Below are 12,213 nucleotides of genomic sequence, written 5' to 3'. Positions count from 1 at the left end.
GACCATCTCACTCATATCCTCATGACCCCTTTGTCTTCGCCAGAAGTACCTATAAGTAGTGTTTGGTGTTTGAATTCAGGTTGTCCATATATTCGACCTAAATATGGCTGTTCCAATTCAAATAGACCTGACCCAAAAAACACAGGATTCGACTTTGCAAATTTGTGTGTAATAAAATGTGTTAAAAAAAAAAAAGAGGCTTTACTGTAAGAAAAATGTATTGAATGTGTGTGATTTGCATAAGTAACTTTTATTTTTTTACAGGTTATCCCACAATGACAGGATGATTGCACAGCCGTGGGAATCCTCCTGTCAGTGTGGGATCCCCGGGCACTAGAGGTTAAATGAGGACAAGTCTTCCTATTCATCACCTCTAGTGCTTTGTAATTGGCTTAGGAAAGGTAAACCCTGATGACAGCTCAATCACAGAGCACTAGAGGTCAATGAATGGGAGACTTGTCCCCATTTAGCCTCTAGTGCCGGGGGATCCCGTGGGACTCCTGTGTTCTTGGATAGAGAATCTCTATCCAAGAACACATACTATGGTTACACTAGGGCTGCAAGAGCAATCAGGGGAGTGCAGCTGTCAGCTCTGCTCCCCTGATTGCTCTTGCAGTTCTACACAGTCCCGTATAATAACCAAAATTTTCCCCCCATTGACTTTAATAGTGTTCGAATTCAACGTTCGATCACCCGAACAATATCCCCCTATTCGATCGAATAGTGAGATATTCGACCAACACTACTTATAAGCTAACTTGGCGGAAGCCCTGCGAGAGCAGCATATACGATGGAAATCTGGTTCTTGCCCCAATTTTTAATTAGCTCATATTTACCAAGATCTGTCTCCAATTACACTAGAAAAAGGCATTTCAACAGCAATAGTAAAAATAATATTAATATAGTGTGTTGTCAGTGACTGCTGATTACACCGTAACCCTAAAGTGGTACTGAATTCTGAATAAGAAAAATATTTAATATTAGAACCTTTTTATCATATTTAATGTAATTGTTTCTATTTTGTATAATAGGTTTGCTTTCAAGATGCAATTGATGATTGCATGTGTTTCTATGTACAGTTTGTGTTTCAATCTGTCACTGTATGAAAGTATAAAAGTTGACAGAATGAAGGTACAATATGAAAGTTATAGTAAGTTAACTTCTATTATTTTCTACCTTTTGGTCTGGTAAATATACCATTAAAGGGTTGTTAATATAGTAGTATATCTTTGATTAGTGCAAAATTTTACCTACAAATAGCTGTCTTGTGTACACTTTCTGTGCTAACTCAATGAGTCTAATTAGTCCATGTAGTTATCTGCAGAAATATATAAAATAATTGTATAAAGAATAAACACTGTGAAATGTGCATCTATTGCAAGTTATTTCCTTGACATACACCTCATTATTTATGAAAAATGCACTATTGTTCAAACAAAGGTTTGTAATGCACTTGCTTACAGAGTAAAAGTTGAATATTTTCTGTGTAGTAAATCATCAGCACATCCACAGATCTGCAAGAACTATCTGTATCTCATGAACACCCTCCACAGCAGGAAGTCCAGATCAAGCCACAAACCGTCAACGGTCATAAAACAGATTAGGGTGTAGAGCACTTTTTCTAGTAACATGTATTACAAGTGATCCTTGTGGTCAAATTATCAACTGGCATATGAAATGTAGATTTTATCCATATGTAGTAAACATTTGTTATTTTGGCTATCTGTAAAGGTAACATTCTTCCAAATGCAATGTTAGAGACATTTTTCCCATTTTTAGTAACTACAACAGGGGTTCACTGAAGACCCCAACAGTTATTTCAAGGGTTCCCACTTGTAAGAAGCTGCCCTGGAGCATTCAAAAACAAAATATTATACTTTGTTCCTGTATAAACGTTTATGACTCTGATGACAAAAGTTTTGTAAAATTCTGCTTGTGCAAGGTGTTTCCACATACCCTTGCCTTACACAAAATGTGTGGGCAGACTATTCAGAGTCATTACAGCCACAATGTTTTGCTGGGGAAAAAAATCTATGTAAGCATATGGAGAGGGACAAAGAAAGACCGAATAGGTCCTTCATTAGAATAATTCAGCAGACAAGGCTGACAACACTGATTTACATAAAAAAAGGTTTGTGTTTATTTCTAAAAATCCCCCACATGCAGAATGTGAAATATTACAGCTCTGTATGATTTACAGAAGGGATTATCAATGATTTCATGTCTAAGATGTGTGATCTCAGGGAACAAACATTTGGGTATTCAGTTCCTTTTATAGGTTTTGAGGCTATGATGTTCTGCTCCATTTGTAAACTCTTCTATAAAAATACAATCAACCAAAAAAAGAAAAAAAAAAAGGAACTTTGCTGTTTGCTCAACAGGGAGATGGGGCAAACTGTATTCTGGAAGAACAAAAGTTTGAGCCTCCCTCCTGTGGCCAATTTATAAATCTTTAACTTTACTAAAAGAAAGGAAAGAATAGAGGTTTTTATTGCAGACTTGCTGGGAATATTCATTCACCTTCTCATTGTCATGGGGAAAGAAAATGATGAGAAACCTAAAGTGTTCTGGCTGTCCTCTAAACAGAAATATAGCATTTTCCACCAAGAGAAAACTTCACGTTCAAATCATTCCTAACTCCATCCAATACCAAGTGGGGTTTTATAAACAATTTGCACAGTGGTTAGTTAAATGAAAGTGATTGGTTTATCATTCTTTGAAATCTGAGATGGGTAAATGTTCTTAAAAAGTATTCAGTAGTTATTTATTACTTGTTTATCAGTAGGTGTCATTCTCACTCTGTACACTTGGCAGTGCTGGGCTTGTTTTATTTCACACTAAATGTACTTACAAAATATCTAAACCACTCCACTGTCTGAAGTTTGGAAATCAGCAATGGGTCCATCAGCTGGCCATTGCCGGACATATTGGAGAACAACAGGCCACACAAAGTGAATTCACATCCAGCTCATGACTGTGACTACAGAACAGGCACACTGATAGATTTCGCCCCCTGGTGGAGTTTATCATACATACATCACAGGGTCCCCCTATCATTTTCCCTTTGTGCTACAATAAATTACACTTCTATTAGTTGTAAATAGAACAAACAGCACCACCCAGTGGACAAATGGATAATGACCACATTTGAGGAATCTGATCTGTCCAAAGTACTTATGCCATGAGAAGTTCTTCAGTGGATATTGAAACTGATGAAAATATCTGACATAATCATACAGACCTTCTCTCATTTGGTTAGCAAAATGTAAACCTGACCTGTCACTTACTACTACCCTCAGGTATGCTCTTTTTATACTAATTTTAACATATCCAAGCCTTGTTAAGACACATTTGTAATTTTATAGCTTCCACCATACAGTTAGGGTTATTGAGGTACACAATAATTTCATTTTAATATTAAATATCGAACCACAGGAATACATGGATATGGTTCTGAGCAGGCACACTTGCGGTCAGTTTACAGAAAAGTGTAGTTCCTAAAGTATAATCCCCTCGTTCAAACAAGAATATATAAAAAAAAAAAAAGGACTCTGACTGATACCCAATCTAAAGGATAAAATATCATCAATGTACCTATACCAGGCAAGAATGTGGCATTGCAAAGCCGCTGTTACAAAGTGGTTACTAAACTGGTTTGTGCTTGATTTGAGGACCATCTTACAATGCAATGCCCCCCCCCTCCCCCTGAAGCCGGTGGTATGAAGTCTTACTTATTTTGCCATTATACCGTTTATGTATTAACAATTTTGAGTCAGTATGTCTGAGGAAGCAGACTGATCTGTGAAACGTGTCATAAAAAGACAATATCCCCACCCTTTGCCATTGAAAAGTGTTGGTATGTATGTGGTAACCTAATGTTACACAACTCTTCTCTTTGGGGTGCAGGTACATTGAATTATTAGTTCAATATGCAATTTGTTTATAAATATCACCTCTAAATATACTTAGCTTTTACAATTACCAGCACTTGTTACTTTTCTCCAACTCTGAAACTTTTCTGGCAGCAGACCAATCACCCTGGGCCCTGCAATGTGCTTTGCTGGGCATTTATGTGGCTTGTTGAAGCTTTAAAGGAACTTGCATGCCATAATGTCTAAGTATATTTAGTAACACCGACCATAGTTTATGTAGCAGCCATTAGTTTGTACTCTCTAGCACTTCATTTATCCTCGCGAAGAATTAGCAAATGATAGGAGACCATAACATCAGAGTGCAGAATAATTTAGCCAAATACTATCCCTTGTAAATGACACATAAGACCTCACTTATCACTTTGTACATATAGAATACATGGGGAATACAAATACAGCCAGTACATTACTATCATTCTATACCACCTATAATAGAACATTCTTGGTTCTACATTTTACATCAATGGTTGCTGTAAGTGAAAGAAGAAATTTCTCAGAGGAAAAATATGGCCTAAACTTGCAATGTATAAAGCTGTTGAGATTGTATTTTACTAAAGCAGTGTTTTTCAACTTATTTTGAGTCACGGCACATTTTTTTACATTGAAAAAAATCTGCCGCACCCCACAAATCAAAAATGTTACAAAATGACACTCTGTAGCTAATTGTTTTGTCTCTAAGAATAAACAAGAAAACTATGTTACCTACTGCCACCCACTGACATGGAAGAGTATTACATTACTCTGCCAGTCACTACAGCACAGACACTCGACAATGGTAATTAGATAATTTCCCACAGTACACCTAAAGATCTCTCATGGCACACTAGTGTGCCGCGGCACAGTGGTTGAAAATCACTGTACTAAAGGATAGTGAAGGACATTGGATTTCACTTCCTTACTCACTTCTTCTGAGCCCAGGCCACCCTGAGCCCGGATCTAGACAGCGTTCTGTTCTGTTTGCTTTCTCAAATAAACCTAAAGAACATAAAACTCACTTGAAGCAGGACAACTCCAGGTCATAAGGAGGTCAACTTCAAGTCAAATTCACACTTACTTGAAGTTTTGCAGTCACATTTGAACATTATTATTATTATTATTATTATTATTATTATTAATAAACAGGATTTATATAGCGCCAACATATTACGCAGCGCTGTACATTAAATAGGACATGTGACCCTCTTTGCATGTCATGGTTCTCTCCACATCTGTAAGTGTTCAATTTCATTCTGTGCTGGCCAAGCTCCTCTGCCCTTCACCTCCCGTCAGAAACATTTCAGTAGTTTCCAATATAAGAACATTGTAGATTAACTTCAAAGTCTTCTAAGGCTGCCAACATCACAGCTTCACAAGGTGGCAGAGCCAAGCAGCAACGTCAGTGCTTTTAGATGTCAGTGCCATTATGCATAAAACATATAATTGTGTTTTTGTAGGTGATCAGCAGAATGTCCATTCAGCCAATATTATTGTAGATTCCTGCACTTTTCTAACAGCATTCCCTGCCAATTCCTTCACATTGTGCTTGGCCAGCTCTATGTCGGCACAGCTTTGTGCAGTTACATGGCATTACTGTTGTGAGCACTGAATGAGAATCCTCTTACTAATGTTATCATCCCATTATAAGGCAATCATGGAATGAACAGAAAAATATTTCACATTTTCTGCCATCTGCAAGTAAAAAAAATAAAATCCTTGCCTTCTGATGCAGAAGTGGCTGCATGCTGCCAGCAGGACATAAATTGGTTTTCTATTAAAATGTGAGCCCTCAGATGTTCCCCTTGAGCTTGATGCAGGTGCGCTTGCCATATGCTGCAATTCATTTCCATGAACCTTAAAAACGCATATAAACGTTCCTACCACATTTATATGCGTTTCTATGCACTTTAACAAGCATTTTAAAGCTTAACTTTAAAATACTAAAAAACTTTTATAAACGTCTATGACGCGGTTTAGAGTGAATTGCCGCGATTTTACATAAGCGTTTATAAAAGTTTTACTTTTAACCCTTTCAGGGAATGAGTACAGGGGTACAAAAAATTCAGCCATTCAGGACTAGACATGAATGGGGAGACTTTTCCTAGTTCATCTCTAATGCTCTGTGATTGGCTGAGAAATAGGAAACCCTGATGACAGCTCAAGCATCATCAGGATTTCCCTTTCCTCAACCAATCAAGGAGCTCAGCAATCAGCAGAGCTCTGCTCTGCTGACAGCTCTGCTCCCCTGATTGCTCCCGCAGCCCTAGAGGAGCCGTGACATGTTCTGTATCTGTAGCACATACTTCAGCTCCTCTAGGGCTGCGGGAGTGATCAGGGGAGCGGAGCTGTCAGCATAGCAGACCTCCGCTGACTGCTGTGCTCCCTGATTGGCTGAGGAAAGGGAAATCCTGATGATGCTTGAGCTATCATCAGGGTTTCCTATTTCTCAGCCAATCACAGAGCACTAGGGTGAATGGAGAGCCTTGTCCTCATTTAACCCCTAGTGCCCTGCGATCCCTCACTGTCTGGAGGAGTGCCATGGCTGTGCTCATATCATGATTGCAGCCCTGGAAATCATCCTGTCATTGGGATAACCTGAAGAAAAAAAAGTTTAGTTACACAAACACTCACACATTAATAAAATAATTTACCATTAAACCCTTGTCCTATTTTTTACTTATATTTTAACCCTTTTAGGGAATGAGTAAGGGGTTTTATGTACCCCTGTACTCATTCCCCAGGGTGGAGTGGTAGAGATCTGGGAGTCTCCTTATTAAAGGGGGCTTCCAGATTCCAAAGACCTGCTAAAAACGTTTTTAAAAGCCCCCATTGTTTTCAATGGAAGTGTTCATAAAAAGCTTAAAAACGCTTGTAAAAGCCTCCACTGAGTTCAGTGGAAGCGTTTTCCCGCATTTATCCTGCGTTTAATTTTTTTTAAACGTTGCAAGGAACGTTCAAGATAAAGCTCAAAAACGTGCCTGAAGGAAACGTCCTGGTGTAGATTAGCCTATTGGAATGCATGGGGACTTCAAACATGGGCTTTAAAAGCCTCAGGTTAAATGCTGGGGAAACAGTCCGTGTAGACTAAGCGGTTGACAGGAGAGCCATAAACCAATTAGACCTATAGTGAGACCTAGATCTATGGCCAATTACACCTCAAGCTTTTATCTTGAAAGAGATGATGACCTACCGGGCAGCATAAAGCTTCTGCTCTGGAGTCATTTTTATACTCCAAAAAGTTAACAGACATATTGAAGTCATATGTATAATCAATGAAATACTACAATGGGGTCCCATTTTTTGGAAGCACTCTATTCAATTCTGGATTCTTGCAAGCTTACTCAACTTTATTTTTAAATAATTAAAGAAAAAAAAAACTTCACAAGGTTTTATCTACAGCAGCTTATTTTGGATCTGTATCTTCTATGGTATTCCATTAACCCGACTCTCTCCTCTACAATCTGCAGCCAGACTCATCTCTGCTTCCCACCCCTCCTCTTCCGCTGCATCTCTTTGCAGTTCTCTACTTTGGCTTCCATTACACCTGAGAATCAAATTTAAGCTCCTGTGCTTTGCTTTCAAATCCCTCCACAGTTCTTGTCCCACTTACATTTCTGACCTGGTAAAAAAATACTCCCCCAGCTGCTCTCTTCGCTCCCCAAATATTTACAACTGACTTCCCCCCTCCTAACCTCATCACATTCACGGCTACAAGACTTCTCTAGAGCTGCCCCAACTCTCTGTAATAGTCCTTCTCGTCCTATTCACCTTGCTACTTTCTGCTCATTTAAAAGAGCACTCAAAACCCATTTTTTCAAACTTGCCTACCCATCTTCTTCTGTCCTTTGAAACTGTCACTACTTCCCACCACTACATATCTCCCCTCCTATTGTGTGTTAATCCCCCCCCCCCCCCCACTACATCAGGCATGGGCAAACTATGGCCCACGGGGATGTTTCTCCGGCCCTTTGGGTGTTCTGTGGCTCTGGAAAGTGCCACCCTGAGCAAGGTGAGGAGAAGGACCCCGCCAGGGGGGTGCACCAGCTAGAGCCGCGGAACATGTCCCTGGATCTGAGCCCGCGATGGGAGAGTGGGCGGGTTTGCCCACCCCTGTACCAGATTGTAAGCTCTTCAGGGCAGGGTCCTCTCCTTCCTGTGTCACTGTCTGCATTCGTCTGTCATTTGCAACCCCTATTTAACCTCCCGAGCAGTAACCCCTAGTGTAGCTATGAAAGTAAAAAAAATAAAGGTTTATGTCCTGCTATCCTCTGGCTGCATCCTCTTCCTCGATCTGTCCCCCAGCAAGAGCGCAGACGTTCCCTGGGAGGTCCCAGTAATGTCAGTGCGTACAGCCATCACTAGGGGCAAATTATTTTGTATTGCATTCAATATAAAAAAACCTGTATTAAATGCAAAACACTGAATTTATATGGCTAAAATCCGTACATTGTCATTCATGAGAATTTATTTTACAGTATAATATATTAGTATGAGTATAATAAAAGTTGAAACACAAAATCATGTCAAAATTTTTAATAAACTCATTTTTTTAGTTATTTTGACATGATTTTGTGTTTCAAGTTTTAATATACTCATACTAAAATAATATATTGTAAAATAAATTTCCATGAAAGACAATGTACTGCTTTTAGATATATAAATTCGGACAGAAATGAACCGCCCAGGAGGTTAATGTACAGCGCTGTGCAATATGTTGGCGTTATATAAATCCTGTTTATTAATAATAATAATACCAGTGCGCACATGTCTTCTGTACAGCACATGGCAAAGTAAGAGCTAGGCTCTCTCCATCACATGGCCCCGCCCATCCCCATCACCTGACCCCACCCATCACCTCCTCTGCAGCACAGATTAACTCCTTGCAGTGCAGCTACAGCAGAGTCTCTTCTTCCCTTCTTAGTGTGTAATAAAGTATTTAACCCTTCCCACATACACCTACCTAGTGCTGATGGAAGAAGTCAGCACCTCACATTCCTCCTGTCTGTTATAAGAAACCATTTGTTTCTGTCTCCATATTTAACCCTCTCATCCCCACTGTGCACTTTAACAATGTCCTTACCCCAGCCATATCCCTAAATACATCCTATAGGTATGGCTGTGCATAGTTAGATTTTGATGCAAACATTAAAAGCTATTTTTTTAAATTGGGGAAAAAACTTCTAGTCTTACAGTGAGAAAATATTCATATTTGATAGAAAGTAGTTAAAACAAATGATTGATTTTGCCTGCTTTGGCTCCAATACCAGTGGCTGCCACCCTCCCAAACTATGATACATTGGCCAGAACTTCCTCAGGGTTCTGCATTGCATTCCATGACATACAGTCAATATTATTATTATTATTATTATTATTATTAAACAGGATTTATATAGCGCCAACATATTACGCAGCGCTGTACATTAAATATTTCGGGCACCATCAAGCCAAACACTGAGATACAAGAATATAACATTTCCCATTCTCACCCAGCACCCCCAATCTGTGTGTCCTGGTCTTAGGCTCTTAAACTTCCAAGGCAGAGTTTTCCTAAGTTTATGGTTTGTCTGACCACCCAAATAGTGGTACCCAGACCTCTCAAAATATGCATATTAGCTTCAGTCTCTGCAGTGCTCCACAGAGCCCTACAGTAACATTTCTGGGTACACCAGTCACCCCCCCCCCCCAACATGGTGCTATAATGGGTAAGGAATGTCACCATGTGCTTTATCACCACAACTCTGCCCCACGTCCTCCCATACTATGTGTCTGGGCTCAGCTGTGTTATAGACTTTACAACCACTGTATCTTACACCTGCAAGCCAGCAAGTCCTTACAGGGAACATGAAATACCAGCCTGTATATGTTACTGCCTCCAGCCTTCCCAAACTATGTGCCTTGCCCCACAGCTCCCTTGGCACTGCAGACTCCCCCTAGTGGTAGAGGATTTCATACGCTTCTTACACCAACACTGCCTCCAACCCTCCCTATGTATATGGGATCATTGCTGCAGAAGATCTCTGGACTTTTCAGTTTCCCCAAATACCCCACAGTGCCAATCCAGCATTTCCAAAAGGGGGACACAGATGTCCAATCTGAATTATTACCTAAAATTTTACCTCCAGCATCCCCCCCCAACATCCCATACACTTTGTACCAAACCTGCAGACCCCCACAACACACCCCATAACACCAGGGGAGGATTTCACTAAAGGGCAACTTTTCTCATGTCTTTTCCACCATAGGAACCAATGAATAATGGCGAGGCCCTGCTATATAACCCGTTCATTGGTCCAGTGGAGGTCAGAATGCCATCCTTCTAGAAGCTAATAGACCATTGGTGCCCTGACGTTGGTACTGACATCAGCTCTAGGCAGGTAACAAGAACTAGGTCATTCAGCCACAGATCATGAGACCCCTAATAATCTCTGGCAGATTCATGGCCTGTGAGATCACTGTATTACTACCCACATTGCTTCCTTTATAATGATGGTCAGACCTATGTACAAAGAGCGATGAAGAGGACCCGGCTCTATGGGGAGGTGATGTCAGGATGTGACACTGGCAGGCCTGGGCCCAGGCACATAGTTTATGATGCAGTATAACAGGCTGTGATGTGAGATGCCACCTTGGAGAATGGGATGCGCCGGGCCACCCTGGAATAAAGTTATAGGAGCGGGCCGCAGCACCAAGAGGGGCCAAAGCCATGGTACATACTTGAGGAGGGGTGGGGAAAGTATTAGGGTGATTGGGCATACTCTAAAAATTGGTACCCCTATAGCAAAGTGATGCCATGGAGGCACAGTGGGGTGTATGGTGTGCCCAGGGACACATTCACAGGTTAATGTGAAGCACCAAGCAAGTTTAGGGCCTACATAGAATGGGGGTGATGGGGCAGTGTGAGGGTAATACTGAAGAATGTAAACAAAGTTGCTGGGTAATATGTTGGCGCTATATAAATACTGTTTATTAATGCCAGAGGCCATGGTATGGTAATAATGAATGTGATGTCCCCAATGTCGCTATGGAGGTGTGCAGGGGACAGGGTGGGTGTAGTGACAGCACCAGGCGAGTCTTGTTTGGGGGCAGAATGGGGGTAAATGCTGCCATGAAGTGTGGGGGCACCATAGGTTGGTTGTGGGGTGTCTGCAGTAGCAGGGCCCCATTCCTGGTACTGGGCCCCTGGCAGTTAGCGCTTGGCATGTCAGTGAAGCACCACCTGGCCCTATATAGCAGTGACAGGGGTATCTGGGGGTATTTTCTCATACAGACAGGGCAGGGTGTGTCAGGAGTCTGTGAGGGTGGCACAGATAGGGGTGTCAGGATACAGGACCAGGGAAATGTCTGCTTGCGTCTCCAGCTTCCCCCCCCCTCAGGCACTAGGACCCGGCGCCGAGTCACTGACAAGTCAGCAAACAATGGCAAAGTCAAGAGAAAAGTGTGCGGGCACCGAGCGGGAACCCCCCGTCCTCACCACACACCGCCCGGGGCCCCCAGAGCCTCACAAACACCCCGGGTATCCCCGGGACCCCCCGACAACTTGCTGCACAAAGTTTTCCTCCATCCGTCCCTCCCCCGTACAGAGAACGTGGCACCCCTCCCCCTACTCCCACCTACCTGTACTGAGATTGTCATTGATTTTCAGCGGCACCCTCAGGATGTAGACCAGGAAAAGCATGAAGAAGAACCACACCGTCCACAAGTACGTCCAGGACCACACCATACACGACTTGAGCTGCTCCAGGAAGCCAGCTTCAGCCATATTTCATGTGAGAGGCTGAGCTGCTCTCTGCTGCCCCAAGCACTCGGTGTGAGTGCAGCCTGGGAGGACACATTGTAACCAATCCTACCACAAAGGTGCACTCCCTCCCCTTACATGGCTGGCAGCACCCATCACAACTCTTATTCCAGAAACCTCCCTGCCTGATCCCACTTCTATCTACTACTACACACAATGCAACATTACAGACATCGACCAAAGGAGGAGAGGATAGTGGCCCCGACAATGAAACAAGGACAGGTTAGGTTCTACTATATAGGTTCCTGTACTTCAGAGGTTTCAGCTGTGCTGCTTTTTGAGCTTGTCAAAGACATACCGATGAAATGTTATAAGACCTTGAACGAAAGGAGTTACTTCAACCATAAACTTTAGTATCTGATGCAACAATTTTCTTTACTCCTAGATGTTATAAAAGGGCCTGTTTGACCACACAGAAATAAATTGCCTTTCATGTAGGCCATTACTTTAAAGTACTTCATCAGCTAAACTGGAACTGCTCACATACACTCTCTGGGCCTTCTTTCCCCA

General features: G+C 41.7%; 1 protein-coding gene across 2 annotated transcripts in view; it reads right to left on the bottom strand.

Annotated features, from left to right (window-relative positions):
• The window catches only part of ST7 (suppression of tumorigenicity 7), a 55,556-nt gene extending 43,841 nt beyond the window's left edge, over positions 1–11,715 (bottom strand). The window contains exon 1 of one of the 2 annotated variants that reach the window (XM_072401553.1): positions 11,523–11,715. In XM_072401553.1, coding sequence (XP_072257654.1) covers positions 11,523–11,667 — 145 coding nt within the window. In that variant the 5' untranslated portion in view covers positions 11,668–11,715. The remainder of the gene's footprint in view (positions 1–11,522) is intronic. The other variant, XM_072401552.1, reaches the window with a different exon arrangement.
• Positions 11,716–12,213: the final 498 nt, after the last annotated feature.

Source organism: Pyxicephalus adspersus, chromosome 2 (genome assembly GCF_032062135.1).
Source record: "Pyxicephalus adspersus chromosome 2, UCB_Pads_2.0, whole genome shotgun sequence".
NCBI lineage: Eukaryota > Metazoa > Chordata > Amphibia > Anura > Pyxicephalidae > Pyxicephalus > Pyxicephalus adspersus.
This window is presented reverse-complemented; position numbering and strand designations above follow the sequence as displayed.